General features: G+C 41.2%; 2 protein-coding genes across 2 annotated transcripts in view; both read right to left on the reverse strand.

The window, feature by feature from the left end:
• LOC128703098 (glycoprotein-N-acetylgalactosamine 3-beta-galactosyltransferase 1-like) overlaps positions 1-24,805 on the reverse strand; it is a 536,922-nt gene that overhangs the window by 401,828 nt on the left and 110,289 nt on the right. The window lies entirely within an intron of this gene.
• Positions 1-24,805, reverse strand: part of LOC138855229 (glycoprotein-N-acetylgalactosamine 3-beta-galactosyltransferase 1-like) — a 117,449-nt gene that overhangs the window by 23,206 nt on the left and 69,438 nt on the right. Inside the window, exon 5 of the mRNA XM_070103515.1 lies at positions 11,807-11,955. Within this exon, the coding sequence (XP_069959616.1) occupies positions 11,807-11,955 (149 nt within the window). The remainder of the gene's footprint in view (positions 1-11,806; positions 11,956-24,805) is intronic.

Here is a 24,805-nt window from a genome sequence, read left to right on the forward strand (position 1 = left end):
CTGACTCCCCTGTTAATCAAGGTAAGAATATTCTGATTGTGGGAGACTCTCAGGTAAGATATATGGACCGTGCTTTTTGTAACAGAGATAGAAAAGTCAGACAGAGGGTGTGCCTCCCAGGATCTGGTGTTTGTGACATAGTCAGCAGGTTGGATATTATGTCAGGCAATGGGAACAAGCCCATTATCTGTTTTAGCGCTGGTGGAAATGACATTGGGAAGGGCAGGAGACAGGAGCTACTGGATAAGTACAGGTCAGTCATAAAAGTAGCCAGGTCTAAGGGAGGGATCCATATCATATGTACCATCTTGCCTAGAAGAAGAGTGGGCAATGAATGGATGTCTAGGGCAATTGGCATAAATTGCTGGCTAGACATGTGCTGCAAGAAACTTGCAATCCCATTCATTGATAACTGGAACAAATTCTATGGCAAACATGATGTATATGCAAGGGATGGGGTTCATATCCCTGGGGTTGGAGTGGTTGCATTAGCCAATTCGATTGATGGGGTAATTGATGACTTGTCTAGGACTTTTAACTGATAGATTATATAGGCATGGGGGTTTGTGGGAAACAATCAGGCTGTAATATATTGATGAAAGCAGCAGATATTACCAGGATACCTCAGTGATATGTTTAAAAAATTAAAAGACAATATTTAAAATAAAGTTCCTAATAAAGGCAAAGCAACTGATCAACAAACAAGGAGAGATAGTAGAGGGTAACGAGTGACTAGCACCCTTAAGGTTTACTACACATATAATAGGAGTCTAAGAAATAAGATAGATGAGCTACGATTACTCGCAAGTGCAGGTAATATAGATATTATTGCTATAACTGAGACCTAGTTAAACTTGATGGATAGAGAAATGCCATCTGAATGCAGCATAAAGGGTTATAAACTATTACACACTGACAGGGTCAACAGATAGGGTGGTGGAGTGGCGATGTATGTCAGAGATAATTTAAATTGTGTTAGACATGATATTAGAACAGAAACACTGGACACAGAATCTGTTTGGCTACAGTTTCTGGAGGGGTATGAAAAATTAATTTTGGGTGTGATATATAGGCCCCCAAACCTTGATAGCGACTGCAGTAAGCTGCTATGGGACGAAATTCATAATGGGGGATTTTAACTTCAGACGAGTTTATTGGAACAATTTGACAGGAAATCTTGAGCCCTGTGACATTTTTGATACAGTTCAGGATTGCTTTTTAAAACAGTTTGAGACAGAACCAACTAGAGGAGACAGTCTGCTTGACTTGGTTCTTGCCAACAAAGATTCGCTAATTAATAATCTTGAGGTTAATGATGAGCTTGGTGAAAGTGATCACAAATGATTTAGTTTCAATATATTATGGAATTACCCAGTAAACTGCAATCAGGTCTCTATCCCAGACTTTCGATTGACTGATTTCATGGGACTGAAAAATTACCTGGGTGGGCTAAATTGGGATGACCTGACTATGGGTCAGGTGGCTGGTGTTGGTTGCCAATATGATGTTTTTCAGAGCATAGTTCTAGCTGCTCAGTCAACTTTTGTTCCAAGTAGGGAAATTAGATCTAACAAAAATGATCCCAAATGGATGAAAAATAGATTAAAACATCTCATTGGCCCAAAGGCAGGCATTTTTAGGCGTATCAGAAGAGGGGATTGGCAGTTAAGAAATCAATATATTCAATTATAGAGAGAAATAAAAAAAAGGAATAAGAAAAGCAAAAATGGATTATGAGGCTAAGGTCGCAAGGGATTCGAAGACTAATTCAAAAGGGCTCTTTCAGGTATCCAGAAGTAAGATTAGATGTGAAATTTTCAATTCTACTTCCTCTCAGTTTTTACTCAGGAAGATACTAGCAAAATTCCAGAAGTAATAAATTATGTAGAACAAGACGATAATAATCTATGCATGATTGCAGTAACTAGTCACATGGTCCTCAGACAAATACACAAATTAAAATTTAACAAATCCCCAGGCCCTAATGAATTGTTTGCAAGGGTGTTAAAGGAATGTAAAGAGGAAATTTGCAAAACTTTGGCTAATCTTTTCAACATATCACTACAAACTGGCATAGTGCCTGATAAGTGAAAAATGGCAAAAGTAATACCTATTTACAAGGCAGGTGACAGGCCCATAGCTTCGAACTATAGACCAATAAGCCTTAACTCCATAGTGGGAAAATTTATGGAATCAATAATTACCAAGGAAATTCGTAGCCATCTTGATAGGCATAAATTGATAAATGAATCTCAACACGGTTTTACTAAGGGGCGTTCCTGTCTTACGAATTTACTAATTTTTATTTCTAAGGTGTTTGAGGAGGTAGATCATGGTAATGAATATGATATTGTGAATATGGACTTCAGTATGGCTTTCGATAGAGTTCTACATCAGAGACTTTTGAGGAAACTTAACGCACACGGAATAGGAGAAATTTTTTCTGGGTAGAAGCGTGGTTGACAAATAGGCAGCAATGAGTTTGCATAAATGGGGAGAAAACAGAATGGGGACACGTCACAATTTACATAAACGATATAGATAAGGGAATAAATAGCGACATAAGCAAATTTGCTGATTACACCAAAATAGGCCGTCCAATTCATTCTAATGAGGACATTAGTGCACTCCAGGATGATTTGAATAGACTGATGCAATGGTCGGAGAAGTGGCAGATGCAGTTTAATATAGACAAATGCAAAGTGCTAAATGTTGGGCAGGATAATAACCATGTCACTTGTAAACTGAATAGTGTAGATCTTAACATTACTGTTCGCGAAAAGGATTTAGGAGTTCTGGTTAGTAGTAATTTGAAACCAAGACAACAGTGCATATTGTTCGCAATAAAGCTAACAGAATCCTTGGCTTCATATCAAGAAGTATAAATAATAGAAGTCCTCAGGTTGTTCTTCAACTCTGTGTATCCTTGGTTAGGCCTCATTTAGATTATGCTGCACAGTTCTGGTCACCATATTACAGAATGGATGTAAATGCACTGGAAAACGTACAAAGGAGGATGACAAAGTTGATCCCATGTATCAGAAATCTTCCCTATGAGGATAGACTGAGGCCCTGAATCTGCACTATCTAAAACTGAGTAGAATTAGGGGGGATAGGACTGAGGTGTATAAATGGAAGACAGGAATAAATAAAGGGGATGTAAATAGCGTGCTGAAAATATCCAGCCAAGACAGGACTCCTAGCAATGGTTTCAAGTTGGAAAAGTTCAGATTCAGGAAGGATATAGGAAAGCACAGGTTTGGTAATAGAGTTGTGGATGAGTGGAACAAACTCTCGAGTACCGTCATAGAAGCTAAGACTTTCTGTATTTTTAAAATAGGTTGGATATGTACATGAGTGGGTGTGGGTGGGTGTGAGTTGGACCTTACTAGTTTGGGCTATCAGATGTGGCGCCGTGCTCCTTCTAGGTGGTCACTGTTCTAGGCCGGGGGTGGCATGGACCTGCTTGGCATGGGCCAGTAGGCCTGTTGCCGTGTTCCTTCTTTCATATGTTATGTTCTTATTTACCATCCAGGTATATTATATCATTTACCACCTAGGTATATTATATTTACCATCCAGGTATGTTGAATAATTTACCATATAGGTATGTTATATCATTTACAACCTAGGTATACTATATCATTTACCACCTAGGTATATTATATTTACCATCTACGTATATATAATATAATTTACCATATAGGTATATTATATCATTTACAACCTAGGTATACTATATCATTTACAACCTAGGTATACTGTATCATTTACAACCTAGGTATACTGTATCATTTACAACCTAGGTATACTGTATCATTTACAACCTAGGTATATTATATCATTTACAACCTAGGTATACTGTATCATTTACAACCTAAGTATGCTATATCATTTACAACCTAGGTATACTATATCATTTACAACCTAGGTATACTATATCATTTACAACCTAGGTATACTATATCATTTACAACCTAGGTATACTATATCATTTACAACCTAGGTATACTATATCATTTAATACTAGTTTTAATACATTTGTATAGAACAATGTTACTCAGCACACACAAAATAATTATCTAATCTTAGAATAAAAAATGTAGTGTCTCTCGCCTAAGTCAGAAATAATGTGGATTGTAAGAGGGATTCATCATTTATATATTGTTATACATATTTAATGTATGTATACAGTTAGAAAGCCTTAGAAGAACATGTATGAACATATAAGGTCACCCTAATACTGCAATTTTCAAAGGAGGAAGAAACAGGTTTTGAAGGATATCATAAATAAGTCTCCTATTCCTTTATCATCGTTGATAAGAACTTTAAAGTAGAGAAATATTCCAGGAAGAAAAAGCTGTGAATCATTTTATCAGAAAAAATAATAGAGAATGTATCAGAATCAAATAAGCAAGAGTGTATTATGAAGCAGATGTGTCCAGAGGATGAGGCATACTTAAATTAATAATAATAATAATGATTATAATAATACCTTTATTTACTACAAGTACATGTACAAGGTATACAGACCATAGCTAACATCAATAACATACTACTATATAGACAGCCACTTGTAATGCTGAGCATTTCGGGCAATTTAAGTCAGTGTCCCAGGATGCAACCCACACCAGTCGACTAACACCCAGGTACCCATTTTACTGAGGGGTGAACATAGACAACTGGTGTAAAGAAACACGCCCAATGTTTCTACCCTGGCTGAGAATCGAACCCAGACCCTCGCCGTGTGAAGCGAGAGCTTTAGCCACCAGAGGCAATCAAAGGATTTAAAATCGATGCAGTAACACTGCACTCATTCTTTACCAATGAATGACTATCTGGGAGACTGTTGTGCATGTTGCAGTTTACTGAGTAAACATACTCTAGGAGGGAGTATTTTCTGATACTTTGAAAACCCATTTCATCTGAATTAGGAGTCACTGTAAAGGAAATGAAAGACAGGCATAAAGCTTTTAAAGGTGTAGACTGATTAGATTTAGTATACATTAAGTTTATTAAATGGATCTTTGTCATTCTTGGCCAAACAACACATCAAGGTAGGCAAATCTTTGATATATATTCACTTTATTCTTAAAGTGTTGAGCTGTGATTATGTAAATGGTTCGGGGAGAACAAATGAACCTTAATTGCCTCTTGAGAACAGTTCTTTAATTCACTGAAAACTTTTGAGAACATTGGGGATGAACATGATCATGCACTGAATATATTTCAGTTATGGCTATGTAAGACGTTATGTTATTCTTGTTACTTCTCAAAATAGATGTGAAATTATTAGCCAATGTCTTTATGGCATGGTGCAAAACATTGAAAGAGATCTATGAGTGGGATGCGGCTGACAATATTGCTACACACTGACAGTAACTTTCATGGCTGGTGAAATTGCTGACCTAGAAAATGTACAGAGAACATTCACGGCAAACATAACTGTGATAAACACCTAAATTACTGGGAACACTTGAAGTTCCTCAACCTGTACTCCTTAGAACGTAGGAGGGAGAGATACATGATTATATATACCTCGAAAATCCTAGAGGGACTAGTACCAAACTTGCACACGAAAATCACTCCCTACGAAAGCAAAAGACTCGGCAGACGGTGCAACATCCCCTCAATGAAAATCAGGGGTGCCATTAGCACGATAAGAGACAACAAAATAAGTGTCAGGCTGCCCAAGACTGTTCAGCTGCCTCCCAGCATACATAATGAAGGATTACCAATAGACCCCTGGCTGTCTTCAAGTAGGCACTGGATAGGCATCTAATACCAAGCAATATTCAAGGCTCTCATCTTAGTTCGTCATGCTCAGGTTAGAGTATGTAGGATAGAGGGAGATTATTTCACAGTTAAAGTGGGCCTTAGACAAGGATTATTGATGTCACCATGTTTGTTCAATATATTTATTGATGGGGTTATAAGAGTAGTGAATGCTCGGGTGTTGGCAAGAGGTGTGGGGTTAAAAGATAAAGAATTTAACACAAAGTGGGAGTTGTCACAGTTGCTCTTTGCTGATGACACTGTGCTTTTGGGAGATTCTGAAGAGAAGTTGCAGAGGTTGGTGGATGAGTCTAGTAGGGTATGTAAAAAGAAGGAAATTAAAAGTGAAGAGAGGAAGAATGAGGTGATGAAGATAACAAAAAATTAGGTAACGACAGATTGGATATCAGAATATAGGGAGAGTATGGAGGAGGTGAATGTATTCAGATATTTGGGAGTGGACTGGTCAGCAGATGGGTCTATGAAAGATGAGGTGAAACATAGAATTAACGAGGGGAAAAAGGTGAGTGGTGCACTGAGGAATCTGTGGAGACAAAGAACATTCTCCATGGAAGCAAAGAGGGGAATTTACGAGAGTATAGTTATACCAATGCTCTTATATGGGTGTGAAGCATGGTGATGAATGTTGTAACAAGGAGAAGGCTGGAGGCAGTGAAGATGTCATGTCTGAGGGCAATGTGTGCTCTTAATATAAAGCAGAGAATATGTAGTTTGGAAATTAGGAGAAGTGGGATTACTAGAACTATTATCCAGAGGGCTGAGGAAGGGTTGGTGAGGTAGTTCGGACATGTAGAGAGGGTGGAGCAAAATAGAATGACTTCAAGAGTGTATAAATTTGTAATGAAGGGGAGGCGGAGTAGGGGTTCGCCTAAGAAAGGTTGGAGGGAGGGAGTGAAGGAGGTTTTGTGTGCTAGTGGCTTGGATTTCCAGCAAGCATGCGTGATCGTGTCAGATGGGAGTGAATGAAGACAAATGGATTTTAGGACTTGGCGTAATGTTGGAGTGTAAGCAAGGTAACATTTATGAAGGAATTCAGGGAAACTGGTGGGCCGCACTTGAGTCCTGAAGATGGGAGGTACAATGCCTGCACTCTGAAGGACTGGTGTTAATGTTGCAGTTTTATAACTGTAGTGTGAGTGTGACTCTGGCAAGACAGTGATGGAACGAATGATGAAGAAGGTTTTCTTTTTCGGGTCACCCTGCCTTGGCGGGAAACGGCTGAAGTGTTAATAAAAAAAATGTTGGGAAAGGTAAAGTGGCACCCAAATCCATCAATATTTTGGCTATTCGGTATTAGCCAATTCACAAACACAAAATAACTCTTCAAAATTTCCTCGGAATGATATGATTTTACAGGAAAATTTGAAAATGATTCTCTGACATTATGGTCCCGCTTAACCTCCCTTACCAGCCCTAAGAAAAAGTTAAATTTTTTCCCTTATTGTCAAGAGACTTTTACTAAAACTAAACACCTATTGTTTTTAGCTCCCATACCGCTGTGTCCAGATTATACAAAAGTGCTTGTGAGGCTTGAGTTGGTGTAGTATTACTTCAAGCCTCTGATGACAGGGTCCTCCATGCGGTGGCTTACTTTTTCATCAAAGCTGAAGCCATAACAAGGGGCCTACTCTACCATAGGTGTCCCGCAGCTCGATCGCTACCGCACTCAGCTCACACACTAAGGTCCGGAGTTCGAATTTGCGGTATGGCTGGAAAACACTAGGACGTGTTTCCATAAGACACCTGCTGTCCTTGTTCACCCATCAATGTAAAATGGGTACCTGGGTGTTAGTGTACTGTTGTGGGTCTCATCCTGGGACAAAAACTGACCTAATTTGCCAGAAATCTGCATAACAAGCGGCTTTCTATATAGTAGTATGTCACTGATGTCAGCTAGGCCTTTGTACCTTGTATATGTACTTGAAGAAATATATTAATATTATTATTATTATTATTATTATTATTATTATTATTATTATTATTATTATTATTATTATTATTATTGTTATTATTATTATTATTATTATTATTGTTATTATTAATTATTATTATTATTATTATTACATTGTTATAGCAAAGGAGGCCCTAACTCTGGTCCCTGGCTTGGAACATTCCGATGACTCACGAAATCGTAATGGCACGATTGCAGACAAGCCATGCCACAACTCACTCGCTCAAGTTCAATCCCCGCCCGTGGTTTGGTTTAACATTCTGATGTGTCATTCTCTCCGCTTGTGGTTTAAGTGTACAGTGCCCATAACTCTGTCTTATGCGCTGGACCTTTGACCTTTATCATAACAATATCTTCTAATAACGTTTTAAGGGCTTATTAGTTAGGATCTTATGCATATTACCGTAGAAGTTTTAAAATGTTTGGTTTAGAGTAATGGGAAGCTTTACCTTCATTTTTTTGCCCTTATTTCAAAAATTTATGATGAAGTAATTTATTTGGAAATAAGCAATAAGATTTTGTGGTGAAGGGACTGTCAGAAAACGTCCATGTGACGGGAATTTATATATGTAAAGTAGAGACGTGTCGGTTTGTATGGGGAGTTCACTGCCGGCAATGCCATCCAGCGTGTTTTCTTGGTAAGCCGATTTTAACCCTTTTCTTTTGTGTTATTCATCAGGCCTGCCACAGTTTCTTGGTCAGTACTGACAGCGCCACAAGACGCATGTGGGGATAATTTCCTTCCTTAATTAAGTTGAGATGTTTACTTATCACCGTCACACTCCAGCATACTCCGTCACCCAGCAGCTGTTCCCCCACCTGCCGTGGTCGGTGCCTACAATCTCGCTCTGAGCTAGCGGAATCTCCTAAATAATTTGTATGTCATTACAGTTTGTGACAAGCCTTCAGTACCTTAACAAGTGACATGACCAACTGTTACTTAACATACCATCGCCACCATACCACACCAATGTATCACTAGAAGTACTTTTGTATATTTAAATGAACTTTGAATTATTATCAATTTCTTCTTCATCTTAACAATCAATTGGGAAAACTACTGAGTTGGTGTCAAGTATCTTGAAGGTATCTATGGATACCTAAAAGATATATTTTGATATGAATACTCGTTAGCAATGTTTGTTATCAGCGAGGAAGTTGTTGTCGTGCTGCTGGACACTGCAAGTATGTTACTAATTACTTGGCTTGGTGCTTTCAAAGTAGTAAATGTTGTCAACAAAGTTAATTACTTGATTGATGTTGATAGTAAACTTAAAATGTATCGTATAAACATTTTGAAGAAGTATTATATAAGAAAAGATTCATGCCTGAACGTCTTTAAATTGATGTTTGTAATTGTAGTAATCTACCTTCAGAAGGATGACTTATTATCATGACACACCAGACATCGTCACTCTAGACACTTCAACTTTTAGTGTTAATATTAACGAGGATTTAACTTCTCTACAAAGATCACAAGCTGAGAAAATAGTTGCTATGTTTTCTGATACATTCTGGGCTCTCTCAGGCGTCACTTCATAAGATTAAATTAACTACTTTTGACCCATTTAAAAAGAAACTTTATTCACTTCTTGTTCCTCTTAAAGTTTTATTTGATCAAGAAGTTGACAAATTATTAAGTTTGTGTATTAGTGAACCCTCTACTTTATCATTTTGTTCTCCTGTTGTGATGATTAAAAAAGACAGACAATACTTATAGATTATCTCACGACTTTTGACGTCGTAATGCTTTAATTAAATGTGATTCTGAGCCCATGTCCGTAACTGAAGATCTTCATAAATTTGATATAGTACCAAATACTTTAATGAATTTAATATAACACAATCATACCATCAAGTAAAGTTACACCCTGAGTCATAAACCATATATTGCATCGAGGCCTTAAGCAGTACACCACCATACCATTCTGTCTTGTGGTTTGACTCCAAGAAACCCAGATCATCTCAGAAGTGCAATATTTGTTAATACAGAGCCAAAATTTATTTAATTTATTTTTAACTTAGACAAGCAATTACTCTTTTTAACATATCATCATTTTAAAACTGAATTCACAATTATTCAAAAGCTAAAACATGTGACTCATTCTCTGTTCGATTTTTTCTCGAAAGTAGTTATTGGTTTAGCAATTATTGAGTGATATTATTTATTTTAATAAAAGGTTTAAAAGTCCCCAATAAACATTCCCTGGGCTGCCTGCATTCTGCTTTGTATAGCTAAGACAACAAAATATTTAGATACTGCACTTAAAGAACGCAAATATGCATGCAGAATGAATGACAAACATTGCAGGCGTAATTGATAATTGATTCAAACGTAGATGTTATGGAACTTCAGGAGGATTTAAACAAACTCTATTCTTGGTCAGAAAAGTGGCAGATGCAGTTCAATGTAGATAAATGCAAGGTTCTGAAGCTTGGGAGTGCCCATAACCCTAGTACTTATAAGTTAAATGATGTAGAACTTAGCCATACAGATTGCGAAAAGGACTTGGGGGTTATGGTGAGCAGCAACCTTAAACCAAGACAGCAATGCCTAAGCGTACGTAATAAGGCAAATAGATTACTGGGATTTATATCAAGAAGTGTAAGCAACAGAAGTCCAGAGGTCATACTGCAGCTTTATACATCATTAGTAAGGCCTCACCTAGATTATGCAGCTCAGTTCTGGTCTCCGTATTACAAAATGGACATAAATTCGTTAGAAAACATTCAGCGTAGGATGACTAAATTAATACATAGCATTAGAAATCTTCCTTATGAAGAAAGATTGAAGACTCTTAAGTTACATTCACTTGTTAGACGAAGAATGAGGGGAGACCTGATCGAAGTGTATAAGTGGAAGATAGGTATTAATAAAGGGGATATTAATAAGGTCTTGAGGATGTCTCTCCAAGAGAGAACCCGCAGTAATGGATTTAAATTAGATAAGTTTAGATTTAGAAAGGACATAGGAAAGTATTGGTTTGGAAATAGGGTAGTTGATGAGTGGAACAGTCTACCTAGTTGGGTTATTGAGGCTAGGACTTTGGGTAGTTTCAAATCTAGGTTGGATAAGTACATGAGTGGGATGGGTTGGATTTGAGTGGGACTTTCACATCTGAGCTTATTTCTTGGGTGGCATTGAAAATTGGGTTGGGCAAATGTTTTGTTAGTGGGATGAATTGTAAAGGACCTGCCTAGTATGGGCCAGCAGGCCTCCTGCAGTGTTCCTCCTTTCTTATGTTCTTATGTTCTTATACAGTGCAGCAAATATTCACATATCTTATTTACAAAGGAAACAATAAAAGTGAATCTTGAGTCTGTCACTATCCACCTCAGCAACATCCTGAAAGAAAACAAATGGATGTGCATATTGTCTGAACCCATTGTACATATAGTCTTGGACAAACACTTTAAATACAAATGCCACAATCTGACATCACTAGACCTCACTTGTGGTGACATCCGATCTGACCCGACAGCACCTCTCCGGCCCCATACACTGTGATTATTACTAATATTATATATTCCATATACTTGAGAAAGCATGAAGAGTTGTTTTTATCAAAGGTTTCCTCATTATTCAATTTTACCAAAATATGTTACATCACAACCCTTTGCTTACACTGTAGTTGTTGCTGGATTATTACTATTACTACTACTAGTAGTAGTAGTAGTTGTTGTTGCTGTTGTGCTTTATTTAAGCCTTAACAGTATATGTACTCTTAGGCAAATTTCACATTCTTTTTAGACCACTTAGGCATAAGAATATAAATGCAGCCTCTTAGATAACAGCTGATTGCGCGAATCCTCTATGGGAGGTTATTTCAAGATTTAAATATCTTGTTTTTACAGAAATTCCTGTATTAGTAGCAACAGTAGTAGTAGTAGTAGCATCAGTAGAAGTAAAACTAGTAGTAGAAGTAGTAATAGTAGTACTAGATCAAAGAAAACGCTAAAAGCGATCATTTACATAAATGTCAACGATATACACACCTTCTGAAGGTCAGGCATGTGTACAACCGTATGTAACATATGTACATATTTGAGACGACATACCGTGTCAGGTTTGTAGTACACGTAGTCGTTATACCAGTCTGGAACTTGATTGAAAAGTTGAGTTACTGGAGTGAAGGGAAAGAATCGACCTCGTCCCAAACTGTCCCGAGAGTCACCGGCCATAACACCGATATGGTCCAGACACTTTCCTGCAACCAATTATTTGAACTTCAGTCACTCTCAGTTACTTTTATGATATTAGTAACTAACACTTTCCAGCAACCAGTCACTTCACTATAACGCACTGCTTATGAACCCCCTTTTCGTTATTTTTTTTATATAGCCTTAGTAAAGTTAGCTTAATGTATGTGCAAACCTCTGAAAAAAGAGATAAAATTAAACTTTAGTAGATCACCTCTCACAGGCCTCAGGAACATAATAAATTTGATGCCTATGTCAAATTATTGACAAAATCATATTCGACAGTCTTACGAATATAATTTTGGTTTCTCAAACATAAGTTTACAAACTATTGTTCCCTCAAGGAAGATTCCTTGATGCCAGTGAAAGCATATTCATTAAGGGAATTAAATCTTACCTTCCATTCATTGGATCGAGCCTGATTGCCTCCCATTTTCCCAAGCACTGTATGGCCCCTGTGAGCACTGTCATTCCCCAAGAAAAGAACTAGTAAGTGAGTTTAAAGAAAGTAGAATAGAAAAGATCGGAACCAGACGATCCACTGATAAATAATGAAATTTGTTGTGTAAAACAACTAAAGAGAGAAAGAAACGAGATCAGTGGATTAGATGTCACTGCCAGAGATCTATGTACTGCTTGTATACAGATGTCACTGCTAGAGATATATGTACTGCTTGTATACAGATGTCACTGCCAGAGATCTATATACTGTTTGTACTCACCTAATTGCACTCACCTAATTGTGATTGCAGGGGTCTAGATTCAGCTCCTGGCTCTGCCTCTTCACTGATCGCTACTAGGTCCTCTCTCTCTCTCTGCTTCCTGAGCTTTGTCATACCTCGTCTTAAAGCTATATATGGTTCCTGCCTCCATTACATCACTTGCTAGGCTATTCCACTTCCTGACGACTCTATGACTGAAGAAATACTTCCTAACAACCCTGTGACTCGTCTGAGTCTTCAGCTTCCAATTGTCACCCTTTGTTTCTGTGTCCCCTCTCTGTAACAACCTGTCTCTGTCCACCTTATCTATTCCACGCAGTATTTTGTATGTCGTTATGATGTCTCCCCTGACCTTCCTGTCCTCTAGTGTCGTCAGTCCGATTTCCCTCAACCTTTCTTCGTAGGACATACCCATGAGCTCCGGAACTAGCCTTGTTGCAAACCTTTGCACTTTCTCTAATTTCTTGAAGTGCTTGACAAGGTGTGGGTTCTAAACTGGTGCTGCATACTCCAGTGTGGGCCTGATGTACACAGTGTACAATGTCTTGAACGATTCCTTACTAAGGTATCGTAATGTTATTCTCAGGTTTGCATTTATCTGGTTGATGTGTGCCTCCGGAGACATGCTCGGTGTTATAATCACCTCAAGAGCTTTCTCCTTGAGCGAGGTTTGCAGTCTTTGGCCACCTAGCCTACACTCTGTCTGCGGTCTTCTTTGCCCTTCTCCGATCTTGATGACTCTCTATTTGGCAAGGTTGAATTTAAGAAGCCAGTTGTCCAGCCTGTCCAGGTCTCTTTGAAGTCCTGCCTGATCCTCATCTGATTTAATTCTCCTTATTAACTTCACATCATCTGCCAACAGGGACACCTCTGAGTCTATCCCTTCCATCATGTCATTCACATATACCAAAAATAGCACTGGTCCTAGAACCGACCCCTGTGGGATCCCGCTCTTCAAAGGTGCCCACTGTGATACCCCATCCCGTACCATGACTCGTTGTTATCTCCCTGTCAGGTATTCTCTGATCCATTGCAGTGCCCTTCCTGTTATACGCACCTGATTCTCTAGTTTCTGCACTAGTCTCTTGTGAGGAACTGTGTCGAAGGCCTTCTTGCAGTCCAAGAAAATGCATTCAACCCACCCCTCTCTCTCTTGTCTTACTTCTGTAACTTTGTCATAAAACTCCAGAAGGTTTGTGACACAGGATTTGCCTTCCATGAATCCATGCTGGTTGTCGTTCATAATCTTGTTCCGTTCCAGGTGCTCCACCACTCTCTTCCTGATAATCTTCTCCATGACTTTGCATACTATACGCGTCAGTGACCCTGGTCTGTAATTTAGTGCCTCTTTTCTGTCTCCTTTTTTAAAAATGGGAACTACATTTGCAGTCTTCCATAGCTCAGATAGTTGCCCAGTTTCAAGGGATGTGTTGAAGATTGTGGTTAATGGCTCACACAGTATATCTGCTCCCTCCCTGAGGACCCACGGGGAGATGTTGTCCGGTCCCATTGCCTTTGAGGTATCAAGGTCACTTAGCAGCTTCTTCACCTCCTCCTCAGTTGTGTCCATATCATCCAGCACTTGTTGATGTCCCCCTCTGTCCTGTCTCCACTGCGAATGCTTCCTTAAATCTCGTGTTGAGCTCCTCGCATACATCTTGATCGTTTCTTGTGAGTTCCCCACCTTCTTTCCTCAGCCTGATGATCTGGTCTTTGACTGTTGTCTTTCTCCTAATGTAGCTAAACAGCAATTTAGGGTCACACTTAACTTTCGATGCTATGTCATTTTCGTACTGTCACTGGGCCTACCTCCTTATCTGTGCATATTCGCTTCTGGCTCTTCGACTGAACTCCTTGCTTTCCTGGGTCCTTTGCCTTCTATACCTCTTCCATTCTCTAATGCACTTAGTTTTTGCCTATTTGCACCTTCGGGTAAACCAAGGACTCGCTTTGGTCTTCCCATTGTTTCTGCTGCTCCTGGGAACAAACCTTTCCTCTGCCTCCTAGCATTTTATTATTACATATTCCATCATTTCATTTACTGACTTTCCTACCATTTCTCTGTCCCGCTGCGCCTCCTGCAGGAAGTTCCTCATACCTGTGTGGTCCCCACTTTTATAGTTTGGCTTTTCCCCTTCGACTCCTGTTACCCTCTCCACTTGTAACTCTACTCTGTAATCAAAACTCAGGACTTCGTGGTCACTAGCTCCTAGGGGCCTCTCATATTTGATGTCATCAATGTCTGAGCTGCTTGGGGTGAACACAAGGTCTAATCTTGCTGGTTCATCCTCCCCTCTCTCTCTGGTAGTGTCCCTGACATGTTGATGCATGAGGTTTTCCAGTATCACGTCCATCATCTTGGCTCTCCATGTTTTGGGACCCCCATGAGGCTCAAGGTTTTCCCAATCGATCTCCCTGTGGTTGAAATCATCCACAACCCGTATCTTTGCTCTGCACGATTGAGGTCTTCGTGCCACCTCAGCCAGTGTGTCCACCATCACTCTGTTGTTCTCATCATATTCCTCTTTTGGCCTCCTGCAGTTCTGTAGTGGGTTATACATCACTGCAATGAATGCCTTATGGTCCCCAGATTGAATTTTTCCTAATATTAAGTCCCTTTCTCCAATCTCGTCCATTCCTTCCATTTCCTCAAAGCTCTATCGGTTTTTTATGAGCAGTGCAACCCTTCATCCTCCTCTGCTCCTTCTATCTTTCCTCAGGATCTGATATCCTGGTGGGAAGACTGCGTCTGTTATTGTCTCAGTGAGTTTCGTTTTTGTGACTGCTATGATGTCTGGGGACTTCTCGTTGATTCTTTCATGCCACTCCTCATATTTATTTGCTATTTCTTCTGCGTTTGTGTACCACGCCAGCTTCTTGTCTATCACAGTGGACCTGGGAGAATATTGGGGTTGGGGGAGCAGGAGCCCTGGGGGGGCCTCTGGGGGTTTGTGTTGTGGGTGGGGTTTTTGTTAGGGGGTGGGGGCAGAGTGCCTATAGGGAGCTGCTCTAGCAGTAGGGTTTGTGATGTGGGGGGTGGGGGCAGAGGGAACAGTGCGTGGTTTTTGGTTGAGCCTGTTCAGCTGCGTTGGGGTTGTCATTTTGTGGGTGGAGTTTGTGGTGGGGGGCAGAGTGTTCATAGGGGGCAGAGGGAACAGTGTGTGGGTTGTGGTTGAGATTACTCAGTTGCTTCAGGGTTGTTGTGGGTGGAGTCCTTCTGCAGGTGTCTCTGTAGGGTGTATTTGTCCTTCCACCTGAGTCTGGGTTCTGCTTTTCTTCATCGATGCATCCCGTTCCTCCTTTCGTCTTTGTACCCTCTCTCTCAGTATCGTCCTTTCCTGCTGTGTTGTGTCGCGATCTAGGTACACTCTCCGGTACTCTGGTTTGTCCCTTAGTCGTGCTTTCTCCTGCAGGGCCCTGGTTCGAGCTGATTCTGCCTTGAGGATTACTTTGACAGGCCGTCTCCTTCCACTCGCAAACCACCCAATTCTCCGAAAATTTGCCACCAGGGTCATGTCTCCCTCACCTTTTGTTTTCGTGATGCCTTTGATTGCTTTCTTCTCCCCCTGGTTTCTTTCATCGTAGGTTTCCCCTTCGACTTCTTGGAGCCCGTAGACAAACACTGACCTCTCCTTCTCCTCCTCCCACTGTGTCTTTCTTTGCATCCTCTGTGGTATTTTAGCTCTTTCCATCGAAACACTCCTGCCTTCAACTCCTGCCCTTGCTACAGCCCCTATGCTCAGTGGACTGTGTTCCCTGCCCAGTTGTTCCCTGCCACTGTAGTTGACTGTTAGAGTTTCTGCATATGTCATGTCTCCTTCGTTGTCTTCAGGCTTCTAATTTGGTCTTCCTGTACTCATCTTTACCTGAATCCCTACAGCCCCATCGTCTGTGACTGGTGTAGAAGTTCCTGATGTGTTGTCTATACTGTCATTTGTCTCTCTAGTCTGTTTCAGTTTTTTTAGCTCCTCTTCTAAGCACTTCATCTTCTCTTCTGCTGCTAAGACTTGTAGTCCTCTCCTCCATTACCCTGCCGAGCTCTGCTAGCTTCCTTCCCCACTCTTCCTACATTTTTGTGATCTCTAACTCCCAATCTTCCCTCACACGTTCCTCCCTCCTGGATTCGACCTCCAGACCCCTGGGTCTCCTGCCTCTTGGGTAGAAAGTGTGGGAGAGAGAATGATAGTGGGAAGGGAGGGAAGTGAGGGGAAGCCAGGGGGGAGGGGTAGGAGGAAAGGGAAGATGAATGGAAGGTGTGTGTGAGGAGGAGAAAGATAAAAGATAGAAAGAAAGAGAGGGAGGGGATAGATGGATAGAGAGGGAGAGAGAGAGAAAGGTAGAGAGAGAGAGAGAGAGAGAGAGAGAGAGAGAGAGAGAGAGAGAGAGAGAGAGAGAGAGAGAGAAAGAGAAACACAGGAGGTGCAACAAATCCTAGGCCACCCTCCCAGGCACCTAGGCTGTGCTCTCGCTGTCACCGGAAGGGGCACTCTGCCAACAACTGCCTGCGAGATACCAGGTGTAATTACTGCTACAAGAAAGGACATAAGGAGGACCAGTGTCGGAAGAAAAAGGAACTTGACAGACAGGGCCACCTGTTTAGAGACCTGTTCTCAGAACAAACCAGCAGGATCTCTGAATTGGTAAACACTCTCACACGTCACCCACTTAGCTACTCCTATCCCAGCCCAGCAGGTGGGATTGGGCCTTATACAAGACCACAGACCTACATCCCTGCAGCTGCCTCAGTACCCTACCTCTCTCAAGGGCAGGCACCTTACATTCCCTACACACCCACCACCTCAAGCTGACCACTTCATCATGAGGAGCCAGTCTATCAGCATCCTGTCGGCCAACATTAGAGGTTTCATTACTAATGTTGGAGAGCTCACACATAGCTTTGTGAACACTCGACGTCCCGACATGATAGCTGTTGTTGAAACATTTTTGGATGACAGGACTCCAGAAAATTTTGCAAGAATTGCTGGCTACACCTCATGGATGAGAAGAGACAGGCAAGGGCAAGGAGGTGGTGTTGCTGTGTGCTTCTCTAAAAGTGTTCATGCCCAGCACATAGATGTTGCCACCCCTACACATCTTGAAATGATGTTCTTCAAGCTCTGTATAAACACTAGTACCTCTGTACTAGCATGTGCAATGTACAGACCTCAGTGGCAACACGCAGACCCTATCAACTTCCTAATGGAAAATATTGACTCCCTTCTGCTACAACACAACTGTCAACATATTATAATTGTTGGTGACCTCAACCAGCACCTTATACAGAGGGACTTTGATGACCTTCTTGCAGTGTTTGACATGAGAAACTTTGTTGATTTCCCTACTCATATCTCTGGCTCCTCCCTTGACCCAGTAGTGAGTGATCTGGCAGAAGGCATAGTCACTTGTCAACCCCTCGGCTACGTTGGATCGTCTGACCACAAGGCTGCTTTTACCACACTTAAGATCCCAACAGAACGAGGTGAGGAGTCCACACGCCCACCTGGCTATGGGAAAGAGGTAATTGGCCAGCCCTTCGCTCTGAGCTCGCCACCACCGACTGGAATGCTCTTCTCCAGGGGGATGTTGACAACCAAGTAAAAGCCTTCACTGGACACATCCTTAATCTGCAACAAGAACACATTCCTCACCGGCAATATGTGACAAAGCCTACAGATCAGCCTTGGTTTGGCTTTCGTTGTAGAGAGGCTGCTACTGCTAAGTACAAAGCATGGCGAAGGTATAAGAGACATCCTACCACCTATAACAGGAACTTGCACATGCAAGCCTGTAGGCATATGGGTGATGTTCAAAAGTGGGCCATTGCTAAATGGGAGGTGGACACTAAAAGAAAGTTAGCATCAGGTAGGGTAGGCTCCAAAACCTGGTGGTCCCTGCTCAAGGACAGACAATGTTATCTGCCTGATGAACTTATTCCACCTCTAAATCGACAGGATGGGACCACCTCTACTAGTAGTCATGAGAAGGCGGACCTCTTTGCTGAACACTTTGCTACCAAAATGCAAGTTCCTGATCCAGCAAGGGACCCTCCTTGGCTAGCTGCAAGAACTGTGTCAAAACTGTCAGTGGTGACAATAAGGCAGGAGGAGGTGCATTTCCTTCTTAAATCACTTGACCAAGAAAAGGCTGTGGGCCCAGACAAGTTGAGCCCAAGATTGTTGAGAAGATGTGCAGACCAGCTAGCAGCACCTCTAACTCGCATCTTTCAGCACTGCCAAGTACAGTGTAAATGGCCCTCTCCATGGAAAGAGGCAAATGTAGTCCCTGTTCACAAAAAGAAGAGCAGAGCAGAAATCAGCAACTACAGACCAGTGTCACTCCTGTCAATCACTGGTAAGATCCTTGAGACAATAATCTCAAGACAAATGACAGATTTTTTTTGACTACCACTCACTACTTTGTGATCGTCAATATGGCTTCAGGAAAGGTTACTCTGCTGCTGATCTGTTGTTAAACCTCTCCACTAAGTGGCACCAGTCACTGGATGAATCCAAAGTCAGCTGTGTGGTAGCACTGGACATTGCTGGAGCTTTCGACCGGGTGTGGCACCAGGGCCTCTTAGCAAAACTTCAAGCACTGGGAATTGCAGGCTCTACGCTATGTCTCCTCAGTGATTACCTTCATGGTAGATCTCTAAGTGTAGTCCTCAATGGAACGGAATCAGCAAGGCATCCTATTGGGGCAAGCGTTCCACAAGGAAGCGTGCTGGGTCCACTGTTATGGAATGTCTACTTCAACGACCTTCTTCATCTCATCCCAGAATCACATGCATATGCAGACGACTGTACACTGACATTCACTTATCCAAGAGAAGAAATACCAGCTGCTCTAAGCTACATCAATCACCAGCTGAGAGCTATATCAGCTTGGGGAAATAGATGGCAAGTAACATTTGCACCTGAGAAAACGCAAATGATAATCGCCTCTAGGCACCATGATGGTAATGCTTGTGCAGTAGTAAGGATGAATGGGAGGATGTTGGCACCTGGAGAAGAAGTTGATATCCTTGGGGTGAAATTTGATTCCAAACTAACCATGAAGAACCATGTTGTAAATCTTGCAAACAAGGCAGCCAGGAAGCTTACAGCACTTCGCCGTATCTCGCATCTGCTTGACAGTAGGGGTTGCAAGATCCTGTACGAGGCACAAGTACGCTCACACCTTGAGTATGCTCCACTTTCTTGGTTTGCCTGCCCCCCCTCTCATCTGCGACTGCTTGACAGAGTAGAGAACAGAGCAAGACGTCTCATCTCTCGCCTGGACCCATCCTGGATAGATCTGTCATTTCAGCAGAGCCTTCAACATAGGAGGGATATGGGTGGCCTTACTGTTATGTACAAGGCCAATATTGTCAAAATACCACACTTGGATCCACTTCGAGGACAGCGTGAAACAAGCTTTTATGCCATCTGAGATCATACATACCCAGGATGACTCGAGTATGGAACACATTCGTACAGCATAATGATGTCAACGAGATAAAGTCAGTTGATCAAATGAAAATGCTGGCCCACAGATGGCTCCAACTTCATCCTGTCCCGTACTTGTATGTCTCATAACAATAAAAATGCTTTCAAATGAGCTGATGTAGGTAACAGCTCTTAGCTTGCCAATAAAGTTAGGAATCCTTAACCTGTAATATAGCTGTCAATAAAGCAAGGGATCCTTAACCTTGTCAAACCCTGTGTAAAAAAAAAAAAAAAAAAAAGAGAGAGAGAGAGGAAGGGAGAGAGGGAGAGGAAGGGAGAGAGGGAGAGGAAGGGAGAGAGGGAGGGAGAGCAAAGTGGAGAGAGAGAGAGAGAGAGGGGTGGGTGGGGAGGGAGGGAGGGTGTTAAGGGATATTAGAGGTGTATGTGTATGTGTGTGTGTATGTGTATGTACCTGTGTGTGTATGTGTGTGTGTGTGTGCACCCAGGAATAATGCTCCTCACTTCTAAGTATTCATACTTCTAATAAATACCAGTAGTAATACCAGTAATTCTAAAACTTACCAATAGTAATTCTAAGACTATTCAATTCTACTTATAAAATACCAAAATTAATACTAGGTTCTAAAACTCTGCCTCTATCAACTTCTACAAGTGTCTACCCCTGTGTGTGTGTGTGTGTGTGTGTGTGTGTGTGTGTGTGTGTGTGTGTGTGTGTGTGTGTGTGTGTGTGTGTGTGTGTGTGTGTATACTCACCTAATTGTACTCACCTAATTGTGGTTGCAGGGGTCGAGACTAAGCTCCTGGCCCCGCCTCTTCACTGATCGCTACTGGATCCTCTCTCTCTCTGCTTCCTGAGCTTTGTCATACCTCTTCTTAAAACTATGTATGGTTCCTGCCTCCACTACTTCACTTGCTAGGCTATTCCACTTGCTGACAACTCTGTGACTGAAGAAATACTTCCTAACGTCCCTGTGACTCGTCTGAGTCTTCAGCTTCCAGTTGTGACCCTTTGTCCCTGTGTCCCCTCTCTGGAACATCCTATCTCTGTCCACCTTGTCTATTCCCCGCAGTATCTTGTATGTCGTTATCATGTCTCCCCTGACCATTCTGTCCTCCAGTGTCGTCAGTCCGATTTCCCTTAACCTTTCCTCGTACGACATTCCCTTGAGCTCTGGGACTAGCCTTGTTGCAAACCTTTGTACTTTCTCTAACTTCCTGACTTGCTTGACCAGGTGTGGGTTCCAGACTGGTGCTGCATACTCCAGTATGGGTCTAACATACACAGTGTACAGTGTCTTGAACGATTCCTTATTAAGGTATCGGAACGCTATTCTCAGGTTTGCCAGGCGCCCGTATGCTGCAGCGGTTATTTGGTTGATGTGTGCCTCCGGTGATGTGCTCGGTGTTATGGTCACCCCAAGGTCTTTCTCCCTGAGTGAGGTCTGTAGTCTTTGTCCACCTAGCCTATACTCTGTATGCGGTCTTCTTTGCCCCTCCCCAATCTTCATGACTTTGCATTTGGCTGGATTGAATTCGAGATGCCAGTTACTGGACCACATGTCCAGCCTGTCCAGGTCTCTTTGCAGTCCTGCCTCATCCTCGTCCGATTTAATTCTTCTCATCAACTTCACGTCATCTGCGAACAGGGACACTTCAGAGTCTATTCCTTCCATCATGTCGTTCACATATATCAAAAATAGCACTGGTTCTAGAACTGACCCCTGTGGGACCCCGCTCGTAACAGGCGCCCACTGTGATGTGTGTGTGTATGTGTGTGTGTGTGTGTCTAATGTTACCTCTCACAAGCTACCCATTTCTCTCTCCTCACCCCTGATCAAGCCAATCTCCACCTTATCTACGCTGTTTCTACTCGAATTCCGGTAACAGCTTGCGGCCGGAGTTAGTAACAAGTATCTAACAGTGATGCAGAGACCAGATTCTGACAACATGCAACCACAATAGGATGTCACTGCCAGAGAACTATGTACTGCTTGTATACAGATGTCACTGCCATAGATCTATGTACTGCTGATATACAGATGTCACTTCCAGAGATCTATGTACTGCTTGTATACAGATGTCACTACCAGAGATCTATGTACTGCTTGTATACAGATGTCACTACCAGAGATCTATGTACTGCTGGTATACAGATGTCACTACCAGAGATCTATGTACTGCTTGTATACAGATGTCACTTCCAGAGATCTATGTACTGCTGGTATACAGATGTCACTACCAGAGATCTATGTACCGCTGGTATACAGATGTCACTACCAGAGATCTATGTACTGCTGGTATACAGATGTCACTACCAGAGATCTATGTACTGCTTGTATACAGATGTCACTACCAGAGATCTATGTACTGCTGGTATACAGATGTCACTACCAGAGATCTATGTACTGCTGGTATACAGATGTCACTACTAGAGATCTATGTACTGCTGGTATACAGATGTCACTACCAGAGATCTATGTACTGCTGGTATAAACATGTCAGTAACATGTCAGTAACATGTCAGTAACATGTCAGTAACATGTCAGTAACATGTCAGTAACATGTCAGTAACATGTCAGTAACATGTCAGTAACATGTCAGTAACATGTAAGACATAAACAATAACATAAACATTCTGGTGATGAATATCTATTGTATTCTCTTCACAAACTTTGTATATTTACTTTTATTGTTTTATGATTAATATTATTAACATTTATATATTACCATTATTATTATTATTATTATTATTATTATTATTATTGTTATTATTATTGTTATTATTATTATTATTATTATTGTTATTATTGTTATTATTATTATTATTATTATTATTATTATTATTATTATTATTATTATTATTATTGTTATTATTATTATTATTATTATTATTATTATTATTATTATTATTGTTATGATTAATATTATTAACATTTATATATTGTCATTATTATTATTATTATTATTATTATTATTATTATTATTATTATTATTATTATTGTTGTTGTTATTATTATTATTATTATTATTATTATTATTATTGTTATTATTGTTATTATTATTATTATTATTATTATTATTATTATTATTATTATTATTATTATTATTATTATTATTGTTATGATTAATATTATTAACATTTATATATTGCCATTATTATTATTATTATTATTATTATTATTATTATTATTATTATTATTATTATTATACTACATAATATACAACACTTTACACAAATAACCCACACATAAAAGAGAGAAGCTTACGACGACGTTTCGGTCCGACTTGGATCATTTACAAAGTCACACTAACCGGAAGTAACGAACGAACGAATGAAAGTTCAGGTAAGATCCCAAATGGGATGAGCGGGGAAGACGGGACAGACGAAGAATAGTGTTGGAGAGGAGTGTTCTTAGTTGTAGAAACAGAGCCAGAGCTTAACCCAGCAGCTAAGTCGATCGTGGGACAGACATTGAGAACGCACATAGCAGGCTCTTCTGTTGGGACTCCGGTGGGTGAGTGGGGAAGTGTGGGCAGACGAAGAATACTCGGTGAGAGCTAGGTCTTGAGTTGTAGCTGAAAGAGCCAGGGCTAAACCCAGCTGCGTGGCACTGCGAGGCAGTGTAGAGAGGGCATGTTGAGGACATAGAGGAGAGAGCAGGCTGCAGACAGTGCTCGCTGGCTGATATTCTTCAGGCTGAGATGAAGAACTGGTTTGGACGTCAGGTGTCGGGAGGCTCACGTTGTGTGTTGCGGAACTGTGTTGTGTGTTTGGCTACACTTCGCTGGTGATGGAGCCACTCTTGAGTCTTCTGAAGTCTCTCTTGGACATGTGGAATAGTTGCATTCTGAGGTTGGAGCAGTTCAGATTCGTCACGAGGTAAGATAGTGCGTTTTCAAAAGGAATTTGGTGAGGTTTGGTGCAGGTGTACTTAACAGCTCCTTCTTTCATTAAGTGGAGCATACCAGCTGCGCTCATTTCGGTTGGGAGGTTGGGGGTGGTGTAGAAGGTTAGAGACCCATTAAAGGCTTGGCTTAGGTAACGGTTGCCTGTGCTTTCTTTTTCGGTTACTTCTTCGACTACTACTTCGTCGTCGTCCGAGGGTTTTTTATAATGTTCTGGTTCTATTTTGTCTTCTGTGACTGTGTTGAGAGGAGGCAGGGAGTGTTGGTCGGTTGTGGTTTGTTGGGCTGGTGGTGGGTGGAGAAAGGTGGCAGTAGACGGTGGTGTTGGTTCTGGAGTAGAGACTTGGTCAGAGATACGAGTAGTACCAGGGGTTGAGGTGAAGTTAACAATGTCTGGAATTAGCTTGAGAAGGTCTTGTGATGGTGGCGAGTCTGGAAAGTTGAAGTTTGGCATGTTGTTAAGGCGAAACAGTTCATTGATTGTTGTGTTGAATGAGTCAGGGTTTGCAGCATTAGTGAGGTGTGCATACATCATACAGTATAGCACCTTGGATGGAGCAGCGTCAGGAAGAGCAGAGAGGGACTGGCTGGGTGGAGATGATTGTTGTGTAGCTTGAAGGAGTTCTGTGGTATCTGATTGAATTTTTGCAATGGCGGCGTATGTTGGCGATTTAGGGTTGTTGTTTTTGGTTTCTTCAATGATTTTCTTAGACAGAACTTCTTTACGTAGAGGGCATTTTGCTGCAAGGGTGTGGTGAGTACCCTTGCAGTTGAGACAGGTA

This window comes from Cherax quadricarinatus, chromosome 85, assembly GCF_038502225.1.
Source record: "Cherax quadricarinatus isolate ZL_2023a chromosome 85, ASM3850222v1, whole genome shotgun sequence".
NCBI classification, from domain to species: Eukaryota; Metazoa; Arthropoda; class Malacostraca; order Decapoda; family Parastacidae; genus Cherax; species Cherax quadricarinatus.